The following is an 18,929-nucleotide window of genomic DNA, read 5'->3' on the forward strand; positions in this document are numbered from 1 at the left end:
TTGCCTCAGGATGTTCCCCTTGGCCTAGAAAGCTTCCCTTTCTTGTCCTCTGCCCCCGACTTCCCAGACCATTTCACACATCCTCTGCCATGGGTCCGCCATGGTTCCTTGTTGGGTATTTCCTTCAGGGTCAAACTCCGGGTTCGTCTTGCGTTAGGGTCGTGAATGGACAACTGCGACTTAAGGGTTTGAATCAAGAACGGAAGGAATGAGGTTTTCCCGGCCAGAAGGATGTGGTTACAAAGGGCTGCAGGTGGGAGTGGGTGTGACTTGTTTCAGGAACTGGTGGTTGAGGGTCAGGAAAGTCTTACGTATAAAAGTAAGTATAAAAAAAAAATAAATAAAAGTAAGTATATCTTGGGACCTTGAAAAAAAATTTCATCCATTAGGATGATATTACACGTTACATACCATTTTCTGGAGGGTTTATCGGGTTAATCTAGCACTTAGTCCATGTCTCTGACCCCAACAATAGCGCCATGCTGTGCTGCTTATGTATATTGGAAGAGAGAGGAGAGAGGACTTGGAGGGAATGTGTAGGTCTTTTAAATCAAAATAGAAATATTCCTAAATCTGAACCTGAGGGAGATAAAATCGGTTAAATAAGCCGCCGTATGGCTACATCGTGATGTTCTACACAATGGCTATGATGCTGTAGTCAAACTTTATTTGATGTATTGTTAAGGGGGAAATGGTTTGTACATTTATATATAGTCACAATTTTAACGTTTTATAAATATTTATAAAATATATATCTATATAGAATATATCTATTCTACAAATAAAAGGATACGCACGTATTCATGAGACAAGTCTTTAGGATCGGCTCCAAAATGTTAGCAGACATCATTTCTTTGTGGGGGATTGTAGAATTTAGATTCATCTTCACGTGCGGCTTTATTATATGTTTTATGTCTTAATTTGTAATGTTTTATCATCAAAGTAAATACCATAAAGAGTTCAAATAACGAGAAATAGAAGATACCCCCGTAGGGGCCTTGTGCCACATAGAGTGTGTAACTTGTCCGTCGCTATACATTTTTTTTTTTTTAGACATTTGTAAACTTACAGAAAATTTGGAACTGTAATACAATGAACGTTATACCCTTAGATTCAGCCAGTGTGGCAGGTGCGGTACCCCGTTACCCCCAAGTACCAGAGCACGTACCTCCCAAGAACCAGGCTCTTCCCTTACATCACCACGACACTATTATCACGGTCGAGAAGCATGTCATTATGACAACACTATTGGTGACCATAGGGTCTAGAGTTGAATGTCCACAATTATCCTAACAAAGTCCTTTATAACTTTTGGAAGAATTTTAGACACAAGATTCAAAGATCGTATCTTGCGTCGGGTTCCTGCGTCTCCTTCTCTTTCAACCTCGAGTCTTCCCTGCTGTGTTGTCTTTCTCGACATTGCCATTCTTGCGGAATGTGTATCAGGTCTTGTAGGGCAGGAATAATTGGCGAGAATATAGTGATTTTTTGACTCTGTGCCATTTTGTTTGCCACATGGTCAGTTTTAGAGCTTAGGAGGAAATACATGGAGGCTTAATTTGAACCTTTCTGATGCGGAACAGCCAAATATTTCCCCTAATAGAGAAGAGCTTCGGTTCTGCTTGGACATCTTCAGAGTTGCTGAAAAGGCTTCTTTTTAAATGAAAGCAGTTCGAGTGTGGCGGTTCTTGATCACATGCAGTATTAGCTCGTACGCTCGGTTCCGGGGGCTGAGATTACCTGGGTTTATCTGTGGGTGTCGGCGACGGCGAGCGGGAGCGAGTCCTCCCGGGCACCAGCCGCTTCACGGTCCTACTGTGTTCAACGTAAGGAGCAGAGGCCTTCGCTTCCTTTGTAGGAAGGAACAGGTTGGAAACCCTGTCGCTCCGCGGGAGCCTCGTTCGCTTGCAGTGAAATACAAAGATTCTATTCAGTCCCTTGTAACCATGAAGTTTTATGGTTTAAATCGTTGAAGAGTCATCATTTGAACCCGGTCGGCCCAGAAGCTACGCTGCTTTGCTGGTCGGGCCCCTCTGGAAAAAGCAGAGTGTGTTAGGCTGTGCGGGGCCGAGGCCGTAGTGGGTTACGCTCTATTTACAAACAAAACCCCAAATCTCACTTAGAGAAAAAAGAAAAAGGCCATTTCTTGCTCATTGTCGTTTAGTGTGGGTCGTTCTGCTGTTTCTGTAGACTCAAAGCTTGGGCTGAGCTGCTTGATTCATGCGATTCCCCATCCGTTCGGCCTCACGGATGGGGGGAAATAATCACACGGAGGATTCACGTCTACTTTTTTTTTGTTGTTTTATTTTTTAACAAGTAGGTTATTTTAGAGTCCATATATGAGGGATAGAATGAAGTGTTTGTGTCTGACTTCTTTCACTTAATAGAATATTCTCTAGATCCATCAGTGTCCTCTCCGCTGGCAGGATTTTCTTCTTTTCGGGGCTAATACTCTTCTGTTGGATGTAAAACCGCATTTCCTGTTCACCTGTCAGCAGACCTTTCGGTTGCTCTCTTGGCCCTCGGGAGGAGCGCTGCAGGGAGACGGGACTACAGATGCCCCTCGGAGGGTAGTGACTGCCTTCCCCTTGGAATGTAGGTTTATAGGGGATGATCATCATAAATAGGTTGAGAGGAACGGACTAGACTTTAAAAATAGTCTATTTCTCTCAAAAAATAGTCTCTCTTTCCCCAAATGCTTTATGGTTATGTTTCCATAATTTTTTCCTTGACCAATTTAATAGCTTTCAATGGAAAGTATTCCTTCTTTCCTGCCCTCCTCCCTTCCTTCTTTTTGTTCTCTTCTCTTCCCTTTTTTCTTTATTTTTTTCTTTTTCTTCTTTCTTTTCTTTCTTCCTTCCTTCCTTCCTTTTCTTCCTTTCCTCTCTCTCTTCTTTCTTTCTTCCTTCCTCTTTTCTTTTTTCTTTCCTTTTCTATTTTCTTTTCTATTCTCTTTTCTATTCTCTTTTCTTTTCTATTCTCTTTCCTTTCCATTTCTTTTTTCTTTTTTTTTCTTTTCTATTCTCTTTCCTTTCCGTTTCTTTTTCTTTTTTTTCTTTTCTTTTCTTTTCCTTTTTCTTTTCCTTTCTCTTTTCCTTTCTCCTTTCCTTCTTTTCTTCTCTTTTCTTTTCTTTTCTTCTCTTTTCTTTTCTTTCTTTTCTTTTTTTTCTTCTTTTCTTTTCTTTCTTCTTTTCTTCCTTTCCAGTACTTTTCCTGAGCGGCTGGCATATTGGGAATGATTTTCTTAATGATGTAAACTGAAAACAAATATTTGCACGTAGTGTGCTAAATCTGATTCTTTTTCCCTCCGGCTAGATTCCAACTCCTGTTTTATGTCGTTCGCCCTGTGTTGGTGTGTTTTACTGTGGTCTCTTACTACTGGTGTTTTATGAAGGCAGTGGCCTTTTGTTTTCATAAATATCTTTATATCCTGGAACTTCTGGGAGTACAGTAGGTAATTGTAAGTATTTGTTTGATAGTTAACGATCTTTACAGTTTAGCAGTTGGGAAACTTAGTACTTTTTCACATCTGCATTATTATAGTTAACAGGGCTTCACAACAACCCTGAGACACTTCTCGTCATCCTGTGTGTTTTTTTTCTTTTTTTTTTTGTTGTTGGTTGAAAGTTCCTGACGTTTATAAAGTACACGAGGTAAACAGCTAATGTGGTATTTGATTAATTAACAGCACGCTGTTTTTAGACCTTGGCTGGATTGTAATAAACTCTGTTATATGAAGAATATATATCTTGTTTCTCACCCCTCACAATATTTTTCTTAGGCAATAGAGATTATGCCAAGGATGATCCATTGGAGTTCAAGTCTCACCAGTGGTTTGGAGCATCTGTGAGATCGAAACAGGATAAGATCTTGGTAAGTCTTCTGGATATTTCCTCTCGTAGGTGAGTTGAGGTGCTTTATGTGGCACCGGGAGATGCTGTGTTGGAGAGCCGGCCGCGGGGCGCCTCCCGTACCCCGTGGGTGGGCCTGGGCCCGCGGTGCCCCCCGTCGGGCAGGGAGTCTGGGCCCAGGGACTGCGGTTGTTGCGGGGAACCGGCCCTCTGGTCTGGCCCGTCCTGTGCCCCGCGAGCCCACCTGGGAGCCCATGTAGGGGGCTGCCAGCCGGGCGACCACAGTGGCCTCCCCGTCCCCCGCTCCTGCCCCGACAGCGACCCGTGTCCTTGGGGGGCCAGCCCGAAGCGAGCGTCCCGTTCCCTGGGGTGTCCCTCTGCCTTGGGGACAGCCCTGCTGCCGCCAGCTCCTCGGCGTCGTGGTGAGCGGGCCGCTGGCCTGGTCCCCTTGGCACCCGTCACCCCGCCCCACGCGCTCTAGCGACGGATCCTTCCTCCCCCTGTGACCGGCCACCGTGGTCGGCACCTCCGCGTCCCTGGCCCCTCTGCCTCCACCATGCTCGGGGTCACTTGGTCAGCTCCTTGTCACCCTGACTGTGGCTCTGATTTCATGTCCTCGGGGACCCTTCCCTATCTGCTGCTGTCGTCTGATGATCCGACGGGGCCGTCCGGGAAGAATCTGTGGGGGAGCTGGAATTTCAGAGGAGCTTCCACTCCGACTGGAAGTGGAGGACGAGGTTGAGAGTGGGGGACATGGGAGGTGGGAGGTGGGGACACGAACCTGCGGAAGAGTGAGGGACCCTTGTGCCTGGAGCACCCAGCGGCTGCGGACAAGTGGCCATCATCCTCTCCTTCCACTTTTTTCAGGGAAAATGTAAAATAACCTTCCGTTGATGTCTGCGGGGTTTGTGTCCATGTGTTTTGCTTCAAAAAAAAACCTGACAGAAAATGCACTGAACTGTTTTGCAGCAAATTAAATTGTCACATTTTGCTAAATTACTGTGTCACTAAAATATGCCTCCCTCTGCTGCTTATACCTGGTGTTGAAATCTAGAATTCTGAAAACAAAAAGGTCATCAACTTACCTGGAAAGTAGATAAAAACAAGCCCTGCCAAGTCTTTTAGTAGTAAATTATATGCTTAATAGTAAATATGAATCTGTTTATATTTAAATAAACATTTATGATATGCTTAATAATAAATGATGGATCATAGTAGCCTGTATCCTATACGCAGGAGAATGTTACTTTGTTAAAAGGCCGATTCCATCTCTGACGGTCGCAACATCAAGAAGAGTGAAAATAATTTTCACAGTAATTTTCAGAATTAGTGGAACGTGTGAGACCTTTGCCGTGTGAAATAATTTTGCTATTTTGGGGGGAAAAAAGGATGTGAGAAAAGTACTCTTTATCTGTATCCACTGTCGTCATGGGGAATTCTTGGTATAAGACGGGTTTAATCTTTATTCATGCTCACGACGTGTTTTTGGATTCTGGAGTCGTATGGATGATCCAAAACGCTGCGTTTCACGGGGATTTTCACGCTGTGGGCCGCCCCCTCTGGTTGCAGGCCTGCGCCCCGCTGTACCACTGGAGGACTGAAATGAAACAGGAGAGAGAGCCCGTGGGAACCTGCTTTCTTCAGGACGGAGCGAAGACTGTGGAGTACGCTCCGTGCAGATCAAGTATGTGCAGGGAGTTGTGCCAGCTTTTATTTTATTATTATTTTTTTTTTAGTTTTTTTTTTTTTTTTTTTGTGCCAGCTTTTAAAAGATGGTTGGGGAGCCTACTTTGTTCAGAATTTTGTGTGTGTGTGTGTGTGTGTGTAGGCACGACTGTGTGTCAGTCAAAAGATGCTCAAGGGAGCATCTCTCACATAAATGTGGGAACTTCCTAAAACAGAAACCTCTGACGCAGTAGGTCCATGTCAGGCCTGGGCACCTGCGTTTTTAGGAAACTCTACAAGGCGATTTAACGGAAACCAGAGCATAAGAACCAGAGCTTTGTATTAATAGTGATGCTGAATGTAAAAGGAGAAAAAAATGTGTCTTAAAGAGCCAGAGTTTACCTAAGAAGGTGAAACATTGAGCTCAGGACTCTGAGTCAGAATGTTCCTCCTTTAATTTTTTTAAAATAAAAAATAAACTTTTTTTTTTTTAAATTTTAAGATACTCTTAAGTAACGTCTATACCCAGCCTGAGGCTTGAACTCATAACCCCAAGATCAAGAGTCGCACGCTCTACCGACCGAGCCAGCCAGCTTCTCCTGAATTTTCCTTCTTGTAGATCAGAGTTTCCCTGTGAGTCTGTTACCAAGCTCACCCCTCTTCTGATGGTTCAGAGGCTCTCACTCGGTTGACTTCATATTATCTGAAATTTCAGATGAAATTCATATTGCGGCCAAAGGTGATTTTCAGCCCTTTTACTTTGCTTTTCCAAAGGCGATTCCAGTTCTGTTTTGCTTTGTGTTTTGAAGATTTTATTTGAGAGACAGAGAGGGACAGAGAGAGCGGGAGCGGCAGGGGAATCGACAGGGAGTCGGATGCGGGGCTCGATCCCAGGACCCTGAGATCCCGGAGCCTAAAGCAGACTCGTAGCCGACAGAGCCACCCGGGTGCCCCGGGAGACACCAGTGCTTTTGCCCTCCTTTGTGGTTAAATGGCCACCACTCGAGATTCTCTTTATACAAGAAACCTCGCTTATTGAAACGTGTTGTGGTATTTATATCTAAAGCACCTTTCAGGGGCAGCCCGGGTGGCTCAGTGGTGGAGCATCTGCCTTCAGCCCAGAGCGTGACTCCGGGGTCCCGGGATCGGGTCCTGCATCGGGTCCCTGCAGGGAGCCTGCTTCTCCCTTTGCCTGTGTCTCTGCCTCTCTCTGCATCTCTCATGAATAAAAAAATACAATTATAAAAATAAAAGAATAAAGCATTTTTCAGACTATTACTTTTTTTTTTTTAAGATTTTATTTATTTGAGAGCAAGAGGGGGCGGGGGGCAGAGGGAGAAGCAGACGCCCTGCTGACACGGGGCTCGACCGCGGGACCCTGAGATCACGGCCTGAGCTGAAGGCAGGTGCTCCCCCGCTGAGGCCCCAGCGCCCCCTCGGGCAGGGCAGTTGCTTTTCATCTTCCTTCGCTAGCCAGTTAGCTTGGGGGAGGGAGCTAGTAGCAGGAGTGGAGCGTGGGGACCTTTGCCGCTGGGGTCTCCTCCGCGCCGGGCGACTTGACACCAGGCCGGAGGAAGTGTTGGGTCTTCCAGACTCGCAGCGGTTGAGCCCCCAAGACATCCCGAATGGTTGCCCTGACCCTTACTTCTGAAGCCACCAGCTCGGCGCTCTGCACCGTGCGAGGGAGGGGCGGCGTCCACGGGTGGGTCAGGCCGCCTGGCGCTGTCCTGGGTGGCCGGGGGTGCGTGCAGGAGGGTGGAGGCGGGAGCTGGCTCCCCGGGGCCGCTGCCACCGACGCCTGCGGGACGGACAGCGGAGCCCGAGGGTTTCTTCCCTCTCAGAGCAGTGAGCGTCGAAGGAGGATTTGAACCCAGGCCTCCCTCCTCGCAGGGCCTTGTGCCTCGGTCGCCTCGGTGTTCCCCACGGCTTCTCCGTCAGCCACACGTCGTCCCTTCGCAAATCCGAGTCTGGGCGGGCCCGGAGGCGCAGGGGCCCTTGGGGACCTCGCGCAGCACGCGGGCCACCACCGGGCACCCTCCGGCGGCCGCGGGGCACCGTGTCCAGTTTGCCGCACCCGGGCCGGCCCACCTGTCGCGTGCTGCTCGTGTCCTTGCTTAGGCACAGAAGCCCTACGGTCCCTTCAGACCTGGCCTTCTGGGGTAGTGGCCTCCGAGCAGGTGCCCACGCCGCTGGCGCTGCTTCTTGTAACTGAGGTCTCGGTAGAACGCAGCCCTCCCCCCCACCCCTTCGACGTGTTGCTTCCTCGGGGAGGCCGAGTGGTCGCCACCGGGACACGGCCCCGAGGCCTAAAGTATTGACCGTCTGGTCCTTGACGGAAACCGTGCGCTGACCCCTGATCAGGTCCAGAGCCTCAAGCCTCAGAAGAAGCCGAGCACTTGGTCGCAGGAACCGACGCGGTCGCCCTTCTCCGTCTGGGTCACGGCCCTTGATCGAGGGACGGGCTCCTCGGCTCGGCCTTTGCCCGAAGGCCAGGGCGGTGTGGCCGGGGAGCGCGAGCGTGGGGCAGGACGCGTGTGGGCCCCGTGTCGCCCGCCCGGGCTCTGCTCCGCTGTTGGTGCCACGCTGACTTGCATGAAAGCAGCCGAGGCCGGGGGTCGTGCTCTGCGTCCCCGGCAGCCAGCGACGCATCGTGCACGGGGTGCGGGCTCCGAAGCGCCGCTCGCTCGGTCCCCGGGCTCGTGGGCTCGTGGCGGTTCGTGGGGATCCGTCGCTTAGTTGCTTTTGCTCTCGGCGTGGCCCGTGGGGCCACCCTGGGCCTGAACCCTCGCCGTCGGTTAGTTTGCTTTTGGCGTTTTCATAACCCTCTGCCACCTGATGGCTTTCCACAGGGGCAGGTGTCCTGTTCTTTCTTTTTCTTTTTTTTTTTTTTTTTTTTAAGATTTCATTTATTCATGAGACACGGGCAGAGGGAGAAGCAGGCTCCCGGCGGGAAGCCCGATGCGGGACTCGCTCCCGGGACCCCGGGGTCACGCCCTGGGCCGAAGGCGGACGCTACCCGCTGGGCCTCCAGGGATCCCCCGGGCGTCCTGTTCTAAAAGTGCCGGAGCCGCACATCCCAGAGCTCGCACACTCCCAGGTCCTCGCTCAGGCTGAGTCCTTTGCTCCACCTGCCTCCTGACGGGCCTTCCTCGCGCTGAGATCCTTCTCAGTTGTGCAAGCTCGTTGCCTTCCCTTTCCCCTTGACCGGTGCTCAGACGCTAAGGTGCGGCGTCCTTGTGCCCGCGCGGCGTGATGCTGTGGACACGCGGCTCAGATCCGCGCTCTCCTCTTCGCCAGCTGCTTGGCTCGTTGCTTAATTCCTCTGAGCCTGAGCTCCTTACCTGTAAATTGTGAGTACCAGTAGTGTCTCTGGTAGGATCGCGTCTAAGATTTAAAAAGACAGAGCAGCCCCGGCGGCTGCAGCCCGGGGTGTGACCCCGGGGTCCCGGGATCGAGTCCCGCGTCTGGCTCCCTGCATGGAGCCTGCTTCTCCCTCTGCCTGTGTCTCTGCCTCTCTCTGTGTCTCTGTGAATAAATAAATAAAATCTTAAAAAAAAAAGATTTAGAAAGATAACCAACGTTTCCGTGCAGGACGCGGCTCACGGAGGAGGGGCTTGGTGGTTTGCCGGTGGCTGTAATCGGCAACATCACTGATAACGCTGTCGCTTGGCCAGTGGGAGGAATGGTATTCATGTGTAGCAATAAAGACCAAAGCCTTCACCAAAATAGCCTGTCGTTAGCGTACAGTTCTTGACGTCGGCATAAACGTAGAGTTTAATTCGGCTTACTTCGTGCCTGTTGAGAGAATTTTACAGGACGATCGTGTTTTCTGGCTGGACATTCTGGGAAACCTGATAAAGCAGATAGAGTATGATGATCGAAAAGGGGATGTCTTTATAAATAGCCTGAAAGAGTTCCCCTGAATGCCACTGGAATGCAGGAAAAAACCAGCTGACTTGAGGTCAGAGCGGATTTGCTCAGTATGATGCACGAGGCGCTGGAAACCCCAGCCCACGTTTTCCCATTCCCTCTTGGTCAAAGAGAATTTACATTGGGGTAGCAATACGCTCTTGAGGCTGTTTTCTAAAATTCTAAATTTAGTTATTAAGTGTGTCATCTTGGGGCAGTTCCCAGGTTTTTAAAATATGTTCCAAAAAAAAATTTTTTTTTTTTGAAATTTTTGATGGGAAAAAAAAAAAAAAAAAGAAATTTTTGATGGGAGTATTTGACAAAATTTTTTGGAAGTTGTCCTTTCAGTTGTACTGAAAATAGGTATTTTTGGTTGCTGTGTGTAGAGTATTTGACAAAATTTTTTGGAAGTTGTCCGTTCAGTTGTACTGAAAATAGGTATTTTTGGTTGCTGTGTGTAGAGTATTTGACAAAATTTTTTGGAAATTGTTCTTTCAATTGTACTGAAAATAGGTATTTTTGGTTGCTGTGTGTAGGTGGCCGGTTCAGTAATACTGCAGCATAATTATTTATATATTGTAATATCGGCTACAAGAATTCCTTGGTAACTGAAGAGGAGCGTTTCATTATTCCTTGTTACCCTGGAGATAAATAAATCAAGGGAGAGTCTTCAGGTTCATCCTTAACCTGTGTTCTAGGTCCAGGATCACTCATGATTAGAGTTAATTTAATTGGCTGGTTGTCCAGAAATTGTCCCCTTTTGTGAGAACAACAAAATAAGAGGGGACTAAAGAGAGTCTGAGTCTGTGATCATTTGGAAAATAATTGAAAGGGTCCAGTTTGAAGATGTTCATGTTCATTAGACTGTGTGAGGTTCTAAATATATCATGAAGATGGTTTCATATTTTGCTCTTTGCTAAACATCAAGTCAGGGTTTTTAGCTCTCTCTCCAGATTTTGAAGTACGTTTTTATTTTTTTTATTTATTTATTTTTTTCTTTATTTTATTTTATTTTATTTTATTTTTTTGAAGTACGTTTTTAATAGACGTTTTATAGTTGTTGGCTACAGAATGTATGTGTAGTAAATACGTATTAGGAATATATATTTCTCTTTACTAGTATTCGTAATAAATTCGTGAAGACCATAGGCTGGCAACTGTGCAGCAATAATAGTAATTTGATATTGGAATTTTTTTTTTTTTTTAAGATTTTGTTTATTTATTCGTGAGAGACAGAGAGAGAGGCAGAGACACAGGCAGAGGGAGAAGCAGGCTCCCTGCAGGGAGCCCGATGTGGGACTCGATCCCGGGTCTCCAGGATCATATCCTGGACCGAAGGCAGACACTTAACTGCTGAGCCACTGAAGCATCTCTGATATTGGAATTTTTGACTTGTAGATCACAACTCATCTTCGTTTTATAAAATCAGGATAGTGGCTCGTAACCAGTCATTTTTTAAAAATGGAACGAAATAAAATGGAAAATATCAGAATATACCGGACACGGTAATAGTGATACTGTTTTGTGACATTTTATCTTACTTACCTATCTGTGATATACACACATATACTATGTACGTGTTGGGTGGTGTGGGTTATGACATATAATAATCTTGCCTGTGGGTTGTGGTTAAAAATAAGTTTTGAATCTACTGTTTCAGGTGATGTTTCTGTTTCCTGGTGACCATCCCAGGAACTTTGATCTCTCTTGCCATATCTGAGAAAATGGTGCTGATAAAAATGCATACTCGTTTTTTTTTAGAATATGGTAATAACTCATTAAGTGCCTGAGTGAATGAACATTCCCAATTCGTAGTACGTTGCCTTATGATTATAGTGATACAGATTTTTCTCATGTTTTGTTTTATGTTATTTGTTTATGTTTGGGTTTGTGTATATTTCCAATCTTTTTATTTTAGAAAATATTGATGCTGATGGACAGGGATTTTGTCAAGGAGGATTCAGCATTGATTTTACCAAAGTAAGTCCTTGTTTAAGACTGAATGAGATTCAGATCTACCTCATTATCTAAACCATTGTTAAAAGTTAATTGCTTCTCTGTAACTATTACCTGTTTTATGAAAACAGCTAATAAAAATGACCCATGCATTTTGATATTCTTTGCCTTGTATTCTCTCCCTAGCAGGTGTTGCTTATCTCACATAGACATCAGAATGGGAAGGGAGGACAGTGGACAGTCTCCTGTAGATGTAGATAGCCATTATGACTTAAGTAAAATTTCCAGCTAGATAGATTGATACAGCATTACAATTTTCTCTTTTTGACTAAAAGTGATTTTTCACAAAACTCTGTCAATGGGAGCTTTGTTACAAAATCATAGTTCAGTTACATAAAAGCTGAGAAACATGCATGTTGCCACCTGTATGTGCCTACAGGCACCAAGTAAAGCTGAAGCAACTTAATTATTGTAAAAAATCTCAAAAAAAAAAAAAAAGAAAAAAGAAAAGAACCTCATATCTACGGCTCTGTGTAGTTTTAATAGAGCTAATATGCCCTCCAGAGTGGATAGTTTTTAATCTGTTTTTCTAAAATAACAATTCGGTGTTTTCAAAGGAGAATTTTCTAAAGTACTTTTCTTTGTATTATTTTTTTGTGTGTGTGTGCATTTTTTTGGATAGCATCTGTGAACATTTTGAATTCAAATTGAGAATATTAATTACTCCTAGAGAAATCTTATATATATTGATTAAAAGTGGAGCTTCCTTAGAAAGCTTATTATGACTTTCTTAGAAAATGCCTTAAATTTATTAAAACAATAGAATCTGTATAATTATGTAATTCAAAAAAATCAGTAAAGCCTTTTCTTATTAAAAATTTGTATTTTATCTTTATTTTACTAAAAAACTTTTTCTAGGACTATGGTTCTCGTTAACTTTCCTACATCATTGATTTAAATCACTCAGTTTGAAATTGATAATTCAGAATTTACTCATAATTTCTCATAATTCAGACCTTGAGGCAAAACAGGTAAAGTATATTCATAAATATTGGCTTTACACTTTCATGTCATATTTTCAAATAGGAGTTTGAAAATATGAAATAAGTTTTGAAATAAGGTTTTTGTCCCTATGCCTGTGCGCTGTAGCCCCAGAAATACTCTCATACGATGAATACTCATTGCTAAATTAACTGTTTACTTTCTTCAACTCATTTCTGAAAAAAAAGGTCTCCCTTTAAAGCAGACAGCTTAGAAGTGTCTTTTACATGGTCAGGGCAGGACATTGTAGAAAGCTGGAAAGGGCTATCTGTATGTTTGAAGGGGGAAAACAATTTTTTTTTTTCCATCCAGAAGGAAGAAATTTCCAAAATGTGCTCAAACACTAAATACAGTTACCTCGAATTAGATACTTAGTTTGTCACAGATACAAGAAGAGCTAGTCAAGTGTAATTTGTGCATCTAACTTACCCTGAAATTTCATTTTACCCACTAATTTCATTTGTTTAGATCTGCAAGACACTAAAAAAATAATTTTTCATTAGCCAAATAATTTTTAATGATTATTAGAAAGTTGCCTATGTAGTCACAAAGGGAATACACAAAATCAATGACTTTTTGTCTTCATTGTGCCTCAAAAATATTTCGCAGTTTTGCTTCGTAACAAGCATGCGCAGCAGCCGCATCTGTAAAATCAATGTGTGCATTTTCATATATTACATGCATTATAACTCTTTTTTAATTTTTGTTGTGGTTTTTTTTTTTTTTTGCCTTTTAGAAAAGGATGCAATGAAAATTTACTGAAAATAAGTTAGTGTTTGAGATTTAAGACTTCGATGTGTATATATATGTGTGTGTGTGTGTATAGCTTTCATGTGTATTGAATGTTAGCTGTCTGTGTATTGCATTGCTTTCAGTTTCTAAACCACCTGTTTTTAAATACGTACCTTTTTGTTTGATTTAATCTAGGCTGACAGAGTACTTCTTGGTGGTCCTGGTAGTTTTTATTGGCAAGGTAGGTTAATAGAGTTTTTAAATCACTCAGTAATGATTGTGTTTCATGTTCACTTAGCTTCTGTGCCTGTGAGATTTTTCAAACTATTGTAAAGAAATACATCAAAAAATACAATTTCGATGTATAATCACTGTCTGTTACACAGTATTCTTTTTTAAAAAGGACTGTAGTGTCCTATATGTAATATGTATAGAACATAAAATAGGTGGCGTGTTGAAATACATCTAATATATATTCCTAGTAGAAAAATAAACAATGCTTTTAGTAATTTATAAAGTAAATGTATAAAGTAATTGAAGACGATTTCTTTTTATGTAAGCATTCGGAAGTGACAGGAATACCACAAATTGTGGTATTCTGAAAGCTCGGGGTTTTAAAGTTTTTCAGATTTACACATTAGAATAGCTAAATGGTTATTTTCTTGTTAATCACTGCCATCAAGAATGATTTCTTTGTGTTTCGGGAGTTTTAAAAACAGAGGATACATTCAGAAAAGAATGTAGTTAAACTGGCATCAATCTAAAAATAAAACCTGTTCCTGGGTCATCCTGGGAGGCCCAACAAAATAACCATTTGTACAAATGCGTAACATCGTTATTTGGTTATTTGCGGACAGTTGGAAACAGGAGAATCAATGTGCTTACTTGCTCTATGCTTCATTTATCACTTGGTAGACACATTTTCTTTAGTCGGTATATTCACCTGTTAGATTCCTGCTAAAAACGTGCTGTTTACAAGGTCAGAACTTTTGCTCCTTGTTATTCTGATATTTAAGCATTACCAGTATCTGGAGGAGCTGGAAAAACCTATGACCCTGTTGATGTGCAAGTACTTTCTAATTCCGAATTTTACTTCTGAATTCTACACTATGCTTTCCCTTACTTGCTTTTTTTGTAGGAAAGCCCATGCTTGCTTTTTCTTTGTAGAAAGGGAAACTAAAGAAAGATGTATGGAAGGAAAATAGTAAAGAAAATAAGAAGGGATGAGAAATGGGAATAAATGGAAACGTGAAAGGGACGACAAAGGAGAGAGTAAAGAAAAGGGAAAACTAAGGGAAAGGTGGATCAGCATAGTAACCGAAACAGAAGAATTTGAATTTCTACAAATTATATACATCTATTGGAAAATGGAATGATCTAGGAAAAGTGTGTTGGGTTTCACAGTTTTAAAATGAAAGCAGAAATAGCGGTTCTAATTGCATCCAGGATTAAAATAGAAGATACTAATATTTTCTAGTAAGATAGAAAACACAAATTTATTTATTTTTTTCCTTTGGTGCTAGTTATGTCATTCAGTGGGGGGTGGGGGGGGGGTGGGCGATGTCTGCTGAGAATGCCTGGGAGCCCGAGGTGGATTCTGTGACCTCAGTCAGGACCACTCGGTACCTCTGCCTTTTTCAGAGACTCAGCTGTGAACATGTTTAGAGGACTAGTTCCTCTTCTTCCTCTTTTTTTATTTTTATTTTTTTAAGATTTTATTTATTTGTGAGAGAGAAAAGAGAGAGAGCGAGATCACAAGCAGGGGGAGCAGCAGAGGGAGAGGGAGAAGCACACTCCGTGCTGAGCGGGAGCCCAAGACGGGTTCGATCCAGGACCCCGGGGATCATGACCCGACCTGAAGGCAGACGCTTGATGGACTGAGCCACCCAGGCGCCCCTAGATCACTAGTTCTTTTAACACCTGGAGTATTACACAGTGTCTGTTCATTTCTCTTTAAAAGTTAGGACAGATGCAGACAATCGATACGGTATTGATTGGAATTTTCCTAAAAATTTCCTAGGGTATGGAACTGAAAGACTCACTGGTTGGGCAGAGAATATTTTGTTCTAATAATATTAAAATCAGCAGATTTTTACCCTGAATGAGTAAGTATGTCAGAGTGAATCTTTTCCATAGATCTCAGAGTTATCTCTGTACAAATAGTTAAAGTTATATTTTATTCAAAAGAGATGACGGGATTTTCCCATGTTCTTTGATTCAAGAAGTATTTTTTGGATTCCTGCTGCGTGTTAGGTACTGTTTAGGCCCAGGGGATGAAGCAATGGCCGCAGCAGAGCGTGTTCCTACCCTGCGGACTCAACCTTTGTGACTGGACCATTGGGACAGACTGAGAAACATTAGCTATGAGCTTGTCTCTGAAACGGCAGAAATGAAGAGATTATTTTCTTCATGTAGGGAGGTGATGTTTGATAAATTAGCCAGCCTTTCTCGGGGTAGGAAACACAATCTGATTTTTGTGTACTGCTCAGGATTTCTTGTCTACCTGATAACTTTAAGGTTCTGAAAAAAAAAAAAAAAAAAAGAATTGAACTCACCCATTCAGGCCTTTCCATAAAGGTATCCAAATGATTTGTGGGGGAAAAGAATTAGTAAAAGTAAAAAAGATATTTAGTCATTTCAGTAGGTTTTTCAAATTCTAATGGATTTATTTGGGAAACAGCTCTTGATTTTATTACTCCAGTTATTTAGCATCAATTTCTTTTGTGCATTAAGACAGATCTTGCATTTATAAAACTTTTGTCTCCTCGCTGTGACTAATTGTAAGAACTAGCTTGAAGAGAAGTAATTGTGACTATAAAAATATCAAATTTCAGATTTACTATTATGGAGAGTTGTTTAAGGCTAATAATTACAAACACTAATCTCTAGTGCTATCCTTATGTGTGTGTGCAGGTGCCGTCTATCCTCTGCATCATAAATTCCCATTAAAAAGTGATTTTATATATATTTTTCAGGTCAGCTCATTTCAGATCAAGTGGCAGAAATCGTATCTAAATATGACCCCAAAGTTTACAGCATCAAGTATAATAACCAGTTAGCAACTCGGACGGCTCAAGCTATTTTTGATGACAGTTATTTGGGTGAGTTAAACCAAAATATGGATTCATTTTATGGAGTTGCAGTGTTATTTGTCCTGTATTTGTGTATGCTACTTTGAGCAGGAAAATAATTTATGTTGAAAGAGATTAAAAAGAATTTTTTTTTTAATCTAAAGAATAGGCACATAATTTCAGGTTATTATTGGGTACATAGGTTACATTTCAGTGGTTGAAATTTAAGAGTGGTTATTTATACAATGATTAATAATAACTTTTTAAACTAATTTTTAAGTCTTTAATTTTTTTTTTTTTGAAAGTGCATGACAAAGGTGGGGCGGGTTGAGGCGGAGGGCGGGAGCGACACACATTTTGCGTGTCGTGTGTATCATGTGCTGTACTCTTACAATGCAGCAAGCTGGAGGAAAGAAAATATCAAGAAACCATCAAGAACATGCATTTACAGTGCGATACTGTATTTATTGAAAAAAAAACCTGCCTGTGCAGTTCGAGCCCCTGTTCAAGAGTCTGTTCTACTTGAAAGTACGCTCGAGGGAAGCCTGCTCGGCAGGTGCGCGCCAGGGGACTGACTGTGCCCTGATGGCGGTTCCCGTTTTGTTCCTTTAGGTTATTCCGTGGCTGTCGGAGATTTTAACGGTGATGGCGTAGATGGTATGATGCGTGTAAACTGTATTTAATCCTTCTTCTTCTTCTTTTTTTTCCAAGAGTTTTTCCTTTTTTTTAGAGACAGAGCGAGAGGTAGCCTCAGGGGGCCCCCGCCGGGAGGAGAGGGAGGAGCAGGGCTGGGGGGGGGGGACCTTGCTGCCGGCCCCGGGGTGGCGAGCTGGGCCCTGGCAGCCGCTTGGCCGGAGCCCCCGGCACCCCCCTGTGTGATCGTCCTGAAAAGATAGAGCCTAAGGGTTTGAGACAGGCGACACTGCGAAGCCCGAGCAGGTACGGGGTCTGGGCCGGCGGCGTGGAGCGTGGCGGGGACGGGCCGAGGGGTCGGTGCCGCCCGGGCTGGGGCCCCGCGTCTTCCCGTGCGCCCCCCTCCAGCCCATGACGTTTTAGTTTTTCTTCAGTTTCTTCTTCTTGCTCTGGTGGAGCGGGTCCTGTCGGAGGGCTCGTAGGCACCGCCTGTGACTTCTGGGCCCTCGCCCTGCGATTCTCTCCGTCCTCTGCCCGCTCCCCCCCCCCCCCCCGCCCCCCGCCCACCGAGCTCAGTCTAGGAACCAGACACTCCCCTGATCTTGACCCCATTCCTGTGTCCCTGCCGCCTCCGCCCCATCTCACTCTGTATTATTTTTCATCACTGTAGATACAACTTAGTTTTGTTCTGGGGTCACTTTATCCTGACCCTTCTCTTTTTAATAAGATGACAAAAGCCTAAGGGCGCACGTGCATTTATCTGAAGGTTCTCAAGAATCTTTCTCTATTTTGTGGACATTTGATATTTGTGGTTAAAAAAAAAAAATGTTCTGGCCCTTTATTGTGGAGTACCATTTTCAAAGATTTTTTTTTTTTTTTACCTTCTTTTTCTGCTGAAATAACAAAACAGGACCTAACGCTCCTCCTGTAAATAATCCATTTCTTCTTGCAGTTCTCAATACTTGGTCTTGAAAATGAGTCATTATGGGGATCCCTGGGTGGCTCAGCGGTTTAGCACCTGCCTTTGGCCCAGGGCGCGATCCTGGAGTCCCGGGATTGAGTCCCACGTCAGGCTCCTGGCATGGAGCCTGCTTCTCCCTCTGCCTGTGTCTCTGCCTCCCTCTCTCTCTCTCTCTCTCTATGTCTATCATAAATAAATAATGAAATAAGTCTTAAAAAAAAAAATGAGTCATTATGTTTTTCCTTTCAGACTTTGTTTCAGGTGTCCCGAGAGCGGCGAGGACTTTGGGAATGGTAGGAAAATTAAAAGGAATCTTTAAAAAAAAAAAAAAAAATTCTGGGTTATCTTCTGTTTTACGACCGTATTTCATATGCTTTTGTCTTTCCTCCACAGGTTTATATTTATGATGGGAAAAACATGTCGTCCTTGCACAACTTCACCGGTGACCAGGTACGCTCTTAGACTGCTTTGTTCGTCTGGTATTGTAGCATCTGCATTCCTAACGTCGTAGACTTACGGATGATCTAATGGTTTGCGTTGACTGTGAGATGGATATATTGGTTTGATAGTCACTGTGGTGAATGTAAAGCAGGCTTCAGAGGGTTCACCTCCGGCCAAAGTCCTCTGTGTAAGGAAGGGCTTCTGTAATTGCACGTTTTTCACGCTCATTTTTCGCTGCACGTGGCTCATTTTTTAAGGAAATACAGAAATTGCAGACACACACGCCATACACGCCAAAGCACAGAAACTTCCTCTTTCTTTGCTGATGACACTGAACTCCCCGTAAAGGCGTCCTCCGTGCCTTGTAGTCCTACCGGATGCAAAACGGAGCGTGGCGCCGATGCCTACAATACGGGTGTCGTGAGCGCACTTCGCCCGAGGACGTGAGAGAAAGCGTTCTTCAGGTGGGAGGTAGTGCTCTCAGGTACCAGACGTTCTCTGCAGGTGCAGGCGTTTCATGGCCTTTCCTACTCTTTGCATCAGAGAATTTAGGGACGACAAAGGGGAAGTTTGGCGGCCCGGGAAAAAGAAGCGTCTCGCGGTTTGCGGGCCGGGGACTCGAGCCCACGTCCTGCTCCGGAGACGCCGTGCATGGCTTTGCAGGAGGAT

General features: G+C 43.9%; 1 protein-coding gene and 1 long non-coding RNA gene across 3 annotated transcripts in view; one reads left to right on the forward strand and one right to left on the reverse strand.

Moving 5' to 3' along the window:
• The window catches only part of ITGAV (integrin subunit alpha V), an 84,266-nt gene that overhangs the window by 26,180 nt on the left and 39,157 nt on the right, over positions 1-18,929 (forward strand). For both annotated transcript variants that reach the window (XM_025460433.3, XM_025460434.3), the window contains exons 3-10: positions 3,782-3,873; positions 5,421-5,535; positions 11,344-11,405; positions 13,350-13,395; positions 16,130-16,255; positions 16,838-16,882; positions 18,069-18,112; positions 18,213-18,269. In XM_025460433.3, the coding sequence (XP_025316218.1) occupies positions 3,782-3,873; positions 5,421-5,535; positions 11,344-11,405; positions 13,350-13,395; positions 16,130-16,255; positions 16,838-16,882; positions 18,069-18,112; positions 18,213-18,269 (587 nt within the window). The remainder of the gene's footprint in view (positions 1-3,781; positions 3,874-5,420; positions 5,536-11,343; positions 11,406-13,349; positions 13,396-16,129; positions 16,256-16,837; positions 16,883-18,068; positions 18,113-18,212; positions 18,270-18,929) is intronic.
• LOC125754465 (uncharacterized) overlaps positions 12,956-18,929 on the reverse strand; it is a 39,651-nt gene continuing 33,677 nt past the window's right edge. The window contains exon 3 of the long non-coding RNA XR_007408791.1: positions 12,956-13,066. This is a non-coding gene — a long non-coding RNA (uncharacterized LOC125754465). The remainder of the gene's footprint in view (positions 13,067-18,929) is intronic.

This window comes from Canis lupus, chromosome 36 (assembly GCF_003254725.2).
Source record: "Canis lupus dingo isolate Sandy chromosome 36, ASM325472v2, whole genome shotgun sequence".
Taxonomy (NCBI): domain Eukaryota; kingdom Metazoa; phylum Chordata; class Mammalia; order Carnivora; family Canidae; genus Canis; species Canis lupus.